The sequence below is a fragment of the Hyaena hyaena genome, unplaced genomic scaffold (assembly GCF_003009895.1).
Source record: "Hyaena hyaena isolate Hyena2069 unplaced genomic scaffold, ASM300989v1 scaffold_523, whole genome shotgun sequence".
Lineage (NCBI taxonomy): Eukaryota > Metazoa > Chordata > Mammalia > Carnivora > Hyaenidae > Hyaena > Hyaena hyaena.
Genome location: NW_024081150.1, coordinates 508,461 through 523,298, shown reverse-complemented (window position 1 = coordinate 523,298; position 14,838 = coordinate 508,461). Strand labels below are relative to the sequence as shown.

Sequence of the window (14,838 nt, the reverse complement as noted above, 5' to 3'; positions counted from 1 at the left end):
AGAATTTGCACTCTTCACCATTCCACTCTAAACTCGTGCCCTAGTTGTAGCTATGGGCAGGGCTGATATTCATCTGGCACCCATTCATCTAGTGGCCATACCAACTAACTACTACTGTTCTGACAGCTCGGTGCCTGTGCCCTTGAGATGCTTCAATATTTTGGGTATAAACCTGGCCACTGATGAATAAAAATGTTTACATTTCCTAATTATGTTTGAATTGGGCAAATATTCTATTTGACAGCATATGCGAACCTGAGGAGATATTTGCAGGTATTTATGTTTGGAGGCACAGTAGCTTAATCATTTTGAAGTCACATCAAAAGTATGGGGCATATATTCGTTAATTGCTCTTCACAGTTTTGAGATATTAACCATGTTTGTCTTTGGCCACAACACATAAGTAGTATGGCGGTTGTTTAAAAGTGATTATTCCATGTGTGATTAGGTGTATTACAAAGAATGGGTGGTTGGAAAAATGGGGTCACTAATGTTCTACTCTTTGTCTGGCACCTGCTTGGTGATTTGGCTGCTACTTGTAGCCTCTGGTTCAGTTTGCAATTCTGCCAATTTTCTTCTGAGCCTACCAAGCACTTGTGGTCTGGCAGAAACAACTCTACCTCTATGGCTGGTGTGAACGGCTAGCATACCCACTACCGAGTGGGCTCTGGGCTGCACCTCTCAGTTACATTCACATGTCTTAACATGATCTTGATAACATGCTTTCCACTGTTTTGCTTCCATTCACCTTGAACTATGTACACATATATCAAAGGCACGAGGTTCCCTTGCAGCAGATAGAAATAGGAAAATCTCTGGCTGAAAGTGGGAGAGCTGGGCATTTGTTTTGGCTCTGCCAGTGACTTCCTGTTTTACTTTGGAAGAATCCTGAGCCTCCCTGCCCCCCCCCCCCCCCCCGTTTTCTTATCTGCAAAGATCAATAGGACCTCATCTCGCTGCAGCAGTTTTGGTTTAGTGCAAGTGAGTTTTCATATCGCTTGGTTGATGATTTGCTTGTTTTGCCATCAAGACAAATAAATGCTAAATGTAGCTCCCAGAGGTGACAGAAGCCTGTGTTTTCATACTTGCGAGAAAGAAAAACAGAAAAATACAAAATCGTGTAAAACTTGCTTTGAAGTTATGAAGTACTATATGAATAGTACAATTTGCCGATAAGACCAAGGAAAAGTGGCAGCTTTCACTGAGGCTTAGAGACCACTCATTGTAAGACACAGCCCATTTTCAGAGATGTTAAGGTGTTGAATGGATTCTAGCTTACAAATGCCCAGAGAAAATCCAACAAGAGAAACATTGCATTTTATGGACCCTGATAACAAGACGACATCACCTTACTGGCCCCACAGTGAAACAATTGTATGACTGCAAAATCAGTGCCCGACATTTAAGTTCCACGTCTTGCTGGAAACGGCTAAATTAGTATGACGCATAGCTGCTGCTTACATTTGATGAGCTACGATAGGAAGGCCATAGTGTCAACTCTTTATCACTTGAGCACAGTGACAGTCTGCATCCTTGTTGGATCCTGAGCTGCCTAGCCCAGATAGGGTTTACAGTTTTATCATATGGAATGTTCCAGAGCTGCTTATAGACAAGCCGGAAATATGGAATAGAGTGTAATTAACTGTGCCTACCTAGTGATGCAGCCATGTTGGGGCTCTAAGACTCAGCTCAGAATTATGACTTCAGAGAAGCCTCACCTCAGACACAATTCTATCTTCTGTATCCTCGCAGGGTCTTGTCCATATATCTATCATAACACAGCATAGTCTTTGGTAATGGTTTGCTTTCCATTTCTCCTGCATGGTTATGAGCTACTCAAAGGCCTCATGCCATTGTACAGGAGTGGCGGACAGTCTGGAATGTAGTAGGCATTCAATCATGTTTATTGAAGGAATACAGGTAGGAAGATAGGCAAGAAGGATGGACGACTTTATGGATTATAGGAATGTTTTTTTACACTATTCAGGCTGCCACACATCACCAAGAAATATGATGCAAGTGAATTTTAAATGAAGATTTAACTTTCAGGTAACAAAATGCTTCAGTAAACCACATGGAAGAATCAGTCCCATTATTTAGAGGCAGAACTGATTTGGGTGAAAGAGATGGTACTAGACTAAGCACCCACCATGAAACTGCAAAAGACCAGTGTCATGAAAAATCTTCTGATCAAGGGTGCTTTGCTCTGACACTAAAATTCACTATGTGATTTTGGGCAGTGACTGCACCTCTCCATACCTCAGTCTCCTCATCCACAAAAATGGGAAGACTCATGGTACCTGATAGAATTGCTCTAAGAATTAAATCACAGAATGTATGTATGAAGAAGCACTTAGGAGAGTGCCTGACACATAGTGAGAGAAGGAAATAAGTATCAATTGTTATTATCTGTGTATGTGTCATCAGTGGGCAAATTGTTGAGGACCAATGAAAGTGTTTTATTGGCCTCTAATTTGGCAATTCTCTCTAGGGGTTTTTCAAGATTATAGTTTAAGAGACAGCTTCCTTATTTCATTTCCTTAACTTTCAGCTCTATATAAGTACTCCCTTACTTAAGAATTAACATTCTTTACCTCTCAGGGATCTCCCCATTTGCTAGAGGTACATTTCCCACTTTTTTCTTTTTCAGTGAATTGGTTGCTTCTTTTTGTGAATGGACAACTCAGCATTTGAAATGCATGAAGATGCAATGCAGAATACTTTGCCTGCGGGGAAGATGAACACCATCTTCAAAATGGTAAGGTGGAGATTGATGTCCTGAGATTAGCTCCCCGCCAGACCTTAATGCGGAGCTCAGGAAAGAATCCTTCTTTAGACCAGCTTTCCTTAAGTAACCCTCTTTGGAAAGGTTGCATCTCCTCTGAGCATTTCTTGATTTGCTCTCTCTCGCTTGTAAACTCTTAGCTCATATCTGAATTGGCTCTGTAAAGGTCCAACTCTCCATGAATTGTTGCTTGAGGTATTAAAGAGTTGTTTATGGTTCAGTATAATACCCTGATACAATGTTAAACTGGATATGTTGATACATGATTATGCTATGTAAAATGTATCATTTAAGAATAGTAACTTATTAACATCTATGTTAGAGTTGCTAGTAATCAGAGATATGCCTGCTCGGAGAGGAAGGAATTCAGAGAACAGTTGACAAGAGACCATGACATCAGTCCTTACGAATGCCATTGTAATGGTCAGAGGAGTGAGGGCAAATTGGTCCAAAGGATAGGGAGTGTATTCTCTTCACAGCTTTCAGTAATGTGGATTGTAACTCACAGAAATGATACTGTTGTCTTTAGCATATATTTGTAATGTGAAACCAGGAAATAGTAACATGGAAATGCATGGAAATATTGTGCTCAGGCTTGGTAGGTGGGTTAGTAACTCATACTGGTAATACATGGAAGGAGGGGGTTTAATGAAGCTATTTAAATGAAGGAGGGAGGGACAAAGAGGCTGAGACCTGTCAGGCCAATTGTTTACTGATATGTTACTTTTCCCATGCTTGTTACCTGTACATGTAAATGCATATGTGCATTCTGGAACTAAAAAGTTCTTAGAAAATAGTCTTGATAGCCTCTTTAATTTTCAGGTGAAGAAACTGGTAAATAGGGGCTAATTCGCTATGCTGGAATACATTATTTTTTAATTTTTTAAATGTTTATTAATTTGAGAGAGAGAGAGAGAGAGAGAGAGAGAGCATGAGCAGGGCAGGGGCAGAGAGGCAGACACAGAATCTGAAGCAGGCTCCAGGCTCCAGCTATAAAACAGAGACCAAAGTAGGGCTCGAACTCACGAGCCATGAGATCATGACCTGAGCTGAAGTTGGAGGCTTAACCAACTGAGTCACCCAGGCACCCCCGGAATGTACTTGATATACAAACTTAACTGGTTACTTATTTTCTAGGAATTTATTCTGTGCTTCAGCTTTTCATATGTTTAGTTTTCTCCTTGTTTATTTGGGTGTCAGCAAGGTATATGGGGTGTGTGTGTGTGTGTATTTATTTATAACATATTATTTTACTAGGTATATTTATCCAACACAAAATCCAGCATTTTTTTTAAATAAAAGAAAAAATAAACCAAATTGAGAAAGGAGGCAGTATTTTTATTGCATCAAGAATAGAAAATAATGGCTTCATAATCTCTCTCAGGAGAAGAAGAGGCAGTGGTCGTTGATGAACGTTTTCCTGGTGTGTCTCCTGGCCTGTACCATTACCACAGCAGTAGGAGTACTGATCCTTTCCCTGGTTTATATTCAGAACTCTCAGCCACATCCAGAAGTTCATTTAGGACTCGAAGCCTGGCCTCTGCAAACAGTGGCTCCTACAGTGCAAAAGGCTGTGGATCCAAAATTCCAGTTTCTAAACCATTTACCTAACTCCAAGGTATGCATCACACATTTAGGAAAAAGAATCATCTATTCAAAGGGTGATTTTGAAACAAAGTTTCCAGTCTGTTTACTAAGCTTTGTGGCCTCCTCCTTGGAAGGAACCAGCTGTGGGCCATCTAGATGCAGGGAGGTGAGCATCAAGAAGAGGAAGAATTGGGTTGGTTGGCTCCAGGCAGAGCTTCTCTGTAGTGGAGAGCTCTATGTCAGGCGGAGAGGAGAGCTGCAGATAGACACGTGCAAAGCTCTCTATTCTCTTGTCAGGACAGGTGTTCTTGTCATGTCTCACGGGGACTAGACTGACAGCTCTGTAAGTACCACGCCTGTCGTTCCCTGAGTCTCGCAGCCCGGTTCTTCCTCTTCCCTTCTGGGGCTCCAGTATTCGCCTCGCCACTGCTGCCTTTTCTGGTTGGCCTCCCTCTTTCTCTGTAGACCACAGAGGGCTCGTGTTCCTCAGGAGATGGCCCCCCTGTTGATGGTTGCTTGCTTATGACTTTGCAGGTGTTTGAATTTCCCGGTGGTGCGATCCAGTGGGCTCGGTATAGGAACGATGTCAAAGACTATCTCAGTGTTGAAGAAGAGGCTTTTGGCAGCAGCCTGAACAGTCAGAGATCACAGATGACTCTGGGGACCCTGAGAATAAAAAGCAATGGCCTCCGGGCCCCTCACTGGCACTTCAATGCTAATGAACATGGCTATCTTGCACAGGTATAACCAGTTTGCCTGCCTGCTGCACTGAAGTGGTTAAGCTGTGTGTCCTCAAGCTATTACTTTAGTTGTTGCAGAACCTTCTTAACTCAGTGACAGACAGCATCCAGGCTTTGGCGGTGCGTTCAGTCAGATTAGTTAGCGGTGCCTCGAAGCATTAACCTTTTGTTTCAATTATTCTTGGCATCACTTTGAATTTCTTTCTTCAGTATCAAATCATTTTTCACCTGCTGTTAAAATATGATCAGTGTCCCATCCTTGGAGCCAAGGCTAAAACTGGTAGCTCTGATCTAATGATCAAAGAGATGGCAGATTTTTTTCTAAGGAAAAAAGCAGATTGCTGATTTTCAGCCTGGAGTCCCTAAGATCAGGCCAATTGGATGTCTTTTGGTCGTTCCGACTTTTTAGAATTGTCTGGGAGTCAAGTGAAGTAGAGCTGGAGGTAAAATGTGTTTTCTTACTTGAATTTCAAATAATTCATTAATCCTGAAAAGTATTTATTGTTGCATTTTGTATTCCAAATACTGGGGAAGCCATAGTGATTAAGTGCTCATGACACTTTCAGAGTTTGGTCTTACCCTGGTGATCTTGTTAATAGATCAGACAGTTTTATGTGACACACTTCTGTTGTTGATAAAACTCCTTTTTTATACTAGATAATTCATTCAGTTTTAGAATTTCCAACAGGAAGAGACATTAGAGTTGCATCTATCTGAGACCAAGCACTTCTTAAAAAACTTTTTTTAAATATTTCTTTATTTTTGAGAAAGAGAGACAGAGTGTGAACAGCAGAGGTGCAGACAGAGAGGGAGACACAGAATCTGAAGCAGGCTCCAAGCTCTCAGCACTGACCCTGACATGGGGCTCGAACCTACAAACTGCAAGATTATGACCTGCGATGAAGTTGGACACTTAACCGACTGAGCCACCCAGGTGCCCCTGAGACCAAACACCTCTTACTTATGAGAGAACAGAGGCTTAAAGATCTAAGAGGGTGGGTCTCATATTAAGTGTACTTACCACAATTTTAAAAAGTGTGGTGGTGCCTGAGTGGCTCAGTGGATTGAGCATCTGACTACAGCTCAGGTCATGATCTCACAGTCTGTGAGTTCAAGCCCCATGTCAGGCTATGTGCTGATGGCTCAGAGCCTGGAGCCTGCTTCAGAATCTGTGTCTTCTTCTCTGCAGCCCCCCACCCCACTCTGTCTCTGAAAAATGAATAAACATTAAAAAAAAACTTGGAAAAAAAAGTGTAGACTTTTGAGCTGGACTGCTTAGTCCTAATCCCAGCTTTGCCATTGACTAGCTGAGTAGCCTTGGGAAAATTGTACATTCTGTCCAGATTCAGTTTCTCATCTATAAAATGAGGATAATAATGGTACTTGCTTCACAGGGTTGATACAGAGGTGATTGAATTAAGTCAGATAAGGTGCTGAGAAGAATATCTGGACACAGAGTAAAAACACTGTACTCTTTCTATTAGTATTATTGTTAAAACTGTATGCAGACTTTTTATCTAGAAAATTCGTTTGCATCCATATGAGTAATGTACACAAGCATGCATGTCAGTGTGACCACTTATGAACACATACATGTGCTTGCAAGTCTTTTCAAACTCTAAAGCATGAATTTAGAACTCTGAATTCTCAATGGGGGTGATATTACCCCCAAGGAGGTAAAAACTGGTCCTTGGAAGGTAAAAATATCCTACTCTTTTTTATGTACAAAGCACAGATATGTGTACACTACATAAGCAGTATGTATGTACACTTTACAGATTTATTGCATCTGTGGTGTTAACATTTCATAGGATCATAGGGTGGTAACTGATTAGTAAAAGAAGACTATCAGGATACCTTATATGAGAGGTAATGAACAAAGTTTGCAAAACATTCCTCTAAAGTGATGTTGCATGTGTTTTCTATTTATGTTTCAGGGGACAGCATGGATAGGGGTGGTTGATGATGGTGGTGCAGTTACCACCTACAATGTTACAGCTGGCCAAGTGATCTTCTTCCCTAAGAATACTCTGCACTGGATAAAGAATGTGGGGAATGAAGACTGCTTTTTCTTGCTCTTCTTTTCCACTCATGATGAACTTCAGACCCTGGATGTTGATGATGTATTTTTTTCCATGCCTGAGGACATTGCTTCCAGGTCACTTAAGGTCTGTTTCACTGCTGAGAACAAATCCCTGTGTGAGGAGAAAGCATAGTATTTGTGTTTCTAGGGTAGGGTAGTCAGTAGGATAGGGTTTGGGTAATAGACTCAAGAACATAACTTGTGTTCCTACTAAAGACTTGGAAGAAATTGTTGAAACTGGGTTGAACTTGTTGAAATACTTTCCTCTGTGAAGGACTTCTATAGGAAACTATAATGAATTGGCCAAATAGTTTTGATAGAGTTAATAGAAATTACTATAATCTACATCTCTGAAAAGCCATGAGCTCCTCAGGGAAAAGTTGGGACAGAGGATGTAATTGTGTTTTCCTAACCTAATGCAGAGAAGCCCATAGTTTTCCTAAAGGGAAGCTACTTTTTGCCTTTCTAAATAGTTACATTATCATGGAGGGACTGCCCAGACTGCTGGGTGTAGAGGGAGAGGGCCAGATGTGGATGCTGACGATACAAATGAGTGATCAGAAGAATTGGTGATGGCCTGTGAGTGGCAACTGGAAGGAGTTCTGTGGTAATTTTGGAAGTCTGCCTAGTGAGGGTTTGAGATTTATCTCAAGATAGATCCTGATCTGATGTTACATGTAGAAGCAGAAAAATGAGTTATTAGGGGAGTATTGGTAAGTCTGAGCACAAGAGTATATTTTTGTAAGAGTTATAATGATTATAAAACACCAACACACTTAAAGCCAAAGTGCCTTGAAAAGTCAGAAGATTTTCATAAATATCACAAGCCTTAGGCTAATTGAGGTCAGCTCCTTTGATGGGGCCACTAAAGCCACACTTGTGCCGATGCTACCCTATCCTCAGCTACCCACCCTTCTATTACTAAAAGTTGTAGAATGTTTCACCAATATCTTACATGATTTTTTATGTGTTTCAGCCTGAAGGTGGAGTTAATTTCATTAGAACATTCCATAAGCAAAAAGAGGATCAGGGAGTCAACCTTCCTCCCAACTTGGCAGAGCTGGTTATAAATCCTAGTTACGTACAGTCTCCAGACAGTCTTGTGTGGAGATATTTTTATGACCTTAAAGGTACAGTATGTTATTTTGTGAAGCCTTTTTAGTTAAGTGTTTACATATGTGATTATATAGGTATATTGGATATAGCATGCTTTTATTTTACAGTGAGTCACAGCCAGGAGGAGTTTGAAAAAACACATTTCTCAACAGAGTAGGAAATGAGATAAAAGGATTAAAAGCAAAAGAGAATGTCATACAAGATTTCAAAGTGTGAGGGTGTATGTTGGGGCTGGAGGTGTCTCAGGAGAAGAGGCTGACAAGAGAGGAGGGTCTAAGAATCAGGTTTTAGAAACCATGCTGACTAGTCTATACTTTATCTCGGTGGAAAAGAGGAGGAATTAGGGGTTTTAAATAGGAGAGTGACACAATAAGGTTTTGTATTTATTTTTTACTTTTATTTTTTAAAGTTTTATTTGGTTTTGAGAGAGAGAGATAATGAATGACCAGGGGAGGGGCAGTGAGAAGGGGAGAGAGAATCCCAAGCAGGCTCTGCACTGTCAGCACAGAACTTGACATGGGGCTATATCTCAAGAATGAAGAGATCATGACCTGAGCTGATATCAAGTCTCGGATGCTCAACTGACTGAGCCAGTCAGGCAACTCTTGTATTTAGTTTTCAGAATTATTTTATTTATTTCATTGAAGTTGATTGACATAAAACATTATATTAGTTTCAGGTGTTCAACATAATGATTCAGTATTATTGTGAAATGATCACTACATAAGTCTAGTTAACATCTGTCACCATACATAGTTACAGAATTTCTTTTCCTGTAATGAGAACTTTTAAGATCTTAGCAACTTTCAAATACACAACACAGTGTTATTAATTATATTTGCCATACTGTACATAACATCCTCATGACTTATTTATTTTGTAACTAGAAGTTTGTACCTTTTGACTCATTTCACCCATTTTGCAGGCACCTTTCTTTCTGCTTCTGGCAATCACCAATCTGTTCTCTTAATCTATGAGCTTTTTTTTTTGTTTTTAGATTCCACATATAAATGAGATCATATGGTATTTTTCTTTCTCTGTCTGACTTATTTCCCTTGACATAATGCCTTCAGGGTTCATCCATATTGTCTCAAATGGCAAGATCTCATTCTTTTTTATGGCTAAATAATATTCTGCATACCACATCTTCTTTGATCCATTCATCCGTTGATGGACACTTAGGTTGTTTCCATATCTTGGCTATTGTAAATAATGCTGTGGTCAATATGGGAGTACAGATATCTTTTTGAGTTGGTGTTAGTTTTTTGAAGTAATGTCCATCTATCTGATTTGTGGAGAGTAAATTAGAAGGGGCCAGATAAGAGCCAAGGAGATTAGTCAGGGGGCTCTCGATGTCCCTCAAGTGAGGGAAGATGGTGGCCTGCACTGTGACAGTTTTGAGAGAGAGACAGTTGTTGTGAAGCAGAATAATTTAAAGACGTAGGACTGACAGGACCTAGGGGACTGACTGAGGGTGAGATGGAAATTGTTATGTACGATGACTGTCGAGTTCTCTAGCAAGGTCCCCTGAGTCGAACAGTCTGTTCAAAATTTTGGAAGAGCTTGGAAGGTAGGGTAGTATCTGATGTATTATGTATTTATGTTTCAGATCAATGTCTTAGGGGCACATAGGGTCTGGTGGTAGCAATTCCTACCACATGTTTCCTGGGACTGCAGAAGAGCTTATGTCCCTTAGTGGGGCTACGTTTGGCTCTCGTTTTGTAGTACCACACTGAAGTATTTTATCTTTGATTTTTCAACTTCATCTGACTCAGGTTCAAAAGAATATCGATTTCCAGGAGGAGTAATACAACTGGCACAATACTGGAAAAATGGAAGTGAACTAAGCAATCATGAACAAATTTTTAGTGAATTCCTGAATCAGGTAATTGAGAAAAAATATTTTTTTTAAATGTTCATTTATTTTTGAGAGCTAGAAATAGAGAGAGGGAGTGACAGAGGGGGAGAGCATGCAAGCCAGGGGAAGGAGAGAGAGAGAGAGAAGAGGAGAGAGAGAGAATACCAAGCAGGCCCTATGCTCTTAGTGTAGAACCCGACACAAGGCTTAATCCCGACTTAATCCCATACAGTGAGATCATGACCTGAGCCCAAATCAAGAGTTGGATGCTTAACCTGCTGAGCCACCCCGGGCCCCTGAGGAAAAAACATTTTGATGGTCATTAAGATGGATGAAATATGAGATTTAGATTGGATTCAGCCTTCTTTTGGAAGAAAGGAAAAGGAAACATCTAGTCAAACATTGGTTGATTTGATTAATGTAAACTATTAATTGAGGCTTCAATGTGGATTTGGGAGCTTCACTTCTCGACATGGATGGTTACATTTATCATAGGACTGGATGCTTGTGAGATTTCTCTTTCATTTGTTTTTAAATGCTCAACTGGCTGCCTTGCACGATGACTAGCAAGTTCCCTGGTTCTAATTCCAGTCCCTCCACTGCTGACCCCAAGTAAATTATGCAGCTAATCTACACTGCACTTTTGTCCCCTGCAAAAATGGTGGGGAATAATACTGCCTACCTTATGAGATGGTTATAAGGAAGAAGTGACATAATCAATGTAGGGGACATAAAAAATTTCATGTTCTCAGTGAGGACCGCATAAAGATTAGTTATGATTATGTGAGTGATTAAGTTGCCAAGTAGGATGTTTGCTGAATAACTGGGTTTACTTTTTTTTTTCTTTTCCAAGCATCAAAATGCCCTCACTTTGAGTACACTCAGGATTTATAACAATGGATTACGACAGCCACATTTTCATTTTAATGCAAATGAAATGGGATATGTAATAAGTGGATGTGCAAAGGTAATTTCACTGTGGACAGGTTTTTGAACTTTCCTTTCTGGTTCAGAAAGAAGCAAACATGAGGTTTTCCTGTGTTATGGTTCAATTGTTGGTAATGTTGAAAGACTGGTGCTAACAGCTTTCTGGGCATAGTTTCCACAGAAGATACTGTACGGGTCCTGCTAACTAGCTTCCAACTTTGATATTGGCGTGAGAAGAGGCTAAGAACATTCAGTAGTGATAAAGAGGTCATTACTTATGGTGAGGGGTCTGGAACATTTTTATGTTCTCAGAGCTTTGCATTTTTAGGTCATGCAAGCTTTAATGTGCTGCCCTTTGGGGAGTATGAAATAGCTGTTTGCCTCTCAGCGCTGTGTGAGTGGGGATGGCTGAGGAGGGTGGTGGCATGTCAATAGGGCCATCACATAACCCTGTTTATGCACGATCCTTCTGATGGACACTTGTCTTGGTGAAATTGGTGACTCTTCAGAGAGTCTTGGTTTGGATGATCAACTACACGGTTACCGTAAGAAAAGCCACACTGAGTAGCATGTCACAGTAGTGACTTGATGGTAGTTCTTCCAGGCCTTCACAGGCCTTCTACATTGGCTTACACAAGTCAGGTGGATTTATGGCTTATACCTGTCTCAATCCTGGCCGAAAGAACCAAACCAGATTGAAATGCACTTATTATTTCATCCACAGCAAAAGTTCTGTTCCATGTTTTTAGAGGTGAAGGCTTTAATAAACTGGAAACAGGCATTGTAATCTCTCACAAATTATATTTCAAGGATCAGATTTTATTTTTGGTGTGCTTGTACGCTCATGGGTGGGCACTGGAGTGCTCCTTTAGTGTCTAACTCTTTTAAGGAAGACTGTTAAGCTGCTGCTCTCCCAGGAGGCTGGGTTTTCCCAACCAAGTAGAAAAGAGGGCATGGGGGAGGGGCAGCAGAACCCTGAAATGTAAATCCTCTGCCTCATTAGGGAATGTAACTTATAACCCTTAATTAGAACATTGTGACCGGTGCTCTTTTTGCATGATGTCCCACAGTTTTGAATTCACTAATGCATGTCGAGGAACATTTACTATAATGAGTATATTTTGACTTCTTTGGGACTATGTCTCAGAAACAGAAGATTTTATGAGAGATGGCCTCCATTTTCTGCCGTTTACCCTCACTAAGAAGTGGTTTTATTAATCTGTTCTTCATTATTAATAATGAACATTTGATTTTATTTGCTTAACTTCAACATTTTTTTCCTTCTCTTTAGGTTGGCATTATTAATACTCAGGGTATCATAGAGTTTAATATTCACATTGGAGATGTGGTATTTTTCCCCATGGGAACTCAGCATTACATTAAGAGCACATGTGATGAGGATTTGCTTCTCATTCTTGCCTTCAGCACTGGAGACCAGGTGAGTATAAGCCAGTTGAAGAGAGATTGCTGAGTGCCAGTGATGTACAGAATATCCTACTTAACAAAGTATCTGGACCACAGGGGACCTTCAGTAAATGTGAGCTGAATGAATGAATGAGTGAATGAATGAGTGAATGAATGAATGAATGAATGAACGAACGAACAAACTGGCAGAATCTGTGTGTGAAGAGAAGGAGAATCAAATAATCTCATTTGGGATCCCTCATATAAAGGGACCTAGTATTTCTAGTCATTCTAGGATTCTAGGATTTTCTAGAAATTCTAGAATTTTCTCTGAAGTCCCACACTCTGAGCCAACTTAGAAAAAAACGCACATAGATACAGAGAGAGACAAACACACAGTGAGACAAATACAGAGGGACAAATTGAGGGGGGCTGACTGAGAAAGAGAGAGGAAAGAGAGTGATAGAGGAAACAAGGACAGATCGCCAGGCCCAGCCACTTGGATGGCCAGGCCAGATGGGCAGAGAGTATCAGTCCAGTGGAGAGAGGCCTGGGTCTGGCTGTGAGGCATGAGGGTCATTATTAGGCAGCAAAGTGTGCCTCTGTCATGTGCTGCTGGGCCTGGAGCTCTGAGAAGCCCTTTTGTTACCAGTCCTTGCTCACCGGAAGACAAGGTCCTCCCTCATCAAAGGGAACTACCTTTCAGCAGGACAGACACCCCTTCCAACGGGGATGCCTCAGCACCTCTACCCATCAATCAAACTTTCCTTACTCTCAGAATTGAAAAGGTGAGCTCCCCATGTCAAAGGAAGACAAGCAGACAGGTGACCATTCCCAGGAATTCCAAGCTGTGAAAAGTTACAGAGCCAAGTATCCTCTGTATCCTTGCTGTCTGTAAGATGTTTGTAGGAATCTTAAGTACTTTGGCGCTGATACATCTTGTTTCTGTTTTCACTGCCAGTTGCAAACCCTTGACATGGACGATTATCTCCAGGCCACAGCAGACCACATCCTGGCCCAACTTTTTTTCAAGAAGCAAAGCGAGTTTAAGAAGATCCCCAAATTCAAGGAGGACCAGGCAATCAACCTGCCTTAGGTTTGCTGAGGAGTTCATATCTAGTCTCCCTTCCTCATTTGTTATTATTGTTTTTAAAGGACCACTCTGCTAATGAAACTAGAGCTCTTTGCAGAGTAGAAGTGGGAAAACAGGTGTGAAACAGCCCTGTGGGCTCATTTAGCTTAGTGATTAGAGGCCATGTATGCTAAGGAAGCATTTCAGTGTACTCTGTGTAGGTTAGCAGATCTATGGAGAAGATCCTAAATTAAATTAATATATTTTTATATGGACTTTCATATGTGTGTATATATTTATTTATTTTCCTTTTGTTACTTAAATTGTATTACTGTAAATGAAAATCTATTCTTTTTATGCCTATCAGTAAATCTTACTACACTGCATGTATTTTTGTCATTCATCGCTGTGAAAAGAAGTCAGCCTATGTATGTATATATTGAGGTGCTGGGACCCAGGGACCTCAAACCTTGTTTGGAGAGTTCAGTATAGAACCCTACAGTGGTGATGCCTAACCCTTTTGTTGGTTTGAAAATACTTTTTATAATGGCAAAATTTTCAAGGACTCACTTGTACACTTCATATTAGCTGAGAAAATATTCAGTGATAAAGTAATAATGAGTTCAATACCTTGAGAGTATTGGATTTCATTAATCACATCAACTGTTTACACCTGCGGAGTAGTCATCCCTCTATTTGTGAAGCATGCGGTTTATTTAGTCCATGGGCAATGCTGGCTTTGTGTGTGGACTCAAGACCCACTTTGTCATCACTTGGAAGCTGGTGGTCTCCAAGTTAGGGGTCATTGTCCTACGTAGAAAAGAATTCAGATCTAATCTGTGCTGGGTTTTGTTTACAATTTTTGTTAACAGGTATTTGGTACCCCTGCATTGTGCTTGGGGACCACCATTGGCTCTGGGCTACCCTACATAAAATTCTCAAGTGCATATAGCTGATTTTTAATGCTTTTGACCACCGCTTCCCTGCAAATATTCCCTTGATACCTAACGGGATTTTTAGATATTTTAAGATGTTTGTTCCTCGTGGCGCCTGGGTGGCTCAGTCGGTTAAGCATCCGACTTCGGCTCAGGTCATTATCTTATGGTTCTTGGGTTCGAGCCCTGCATTGGGTTCTGTGCAGGTGGCTCAGAGCCTGGACCCTGCTTCAGATTCTGTGTCTCCCTCACTCTCTGCCCCTCCCCCACTCATGCTCTGTCTCTCTTTGTTTCATGAATAAATAAAAACTATTAAAAGATTTTTTAAAAA

At 40.7% G+C, this 14,838-nt stretch overlaps 1 protein-coding gene across 1 annotated transcript; it reads left to right on the top strand.

Annotated features, from left to right (window-relative positions):
- Nucleotides 1–313: 313 nt before the first annotated feature.
- Nucleotides 314–13,823, top strand: LOC120247382. Its single transcript, XM_039255253.1, has 10 exons — nucleotides 314–325; nucleotides 2,651–2,758; nucleotides 4,170–4,403; nucleotides 4,907–5,113; nucleotides 7,050–7,280; nucleotides 8,172–8,325; nucleotides 10,087–10,196; nucleotides 11,023–11,136; nucleotides 12,388–12,534; nucleotides 13,462–13,823. The coding sequence occupies exons 2-10, from the start codon at nucleotides 2,675–2,677 to the stop codon at nucleotides 13,594–13,596; spliced, it is 1,416 nt and encodes a 471-aa protein (XP_039111184.1). The 5' UTR covers nucleotides 314–325; nucleotides 2,651–2,674; the 3' UTR covers nucleotides 13,597–13,823.
- The last annotated feature ends 1,015 nt before the right edge of the window (nucleotides 13,824–14,838 follow it).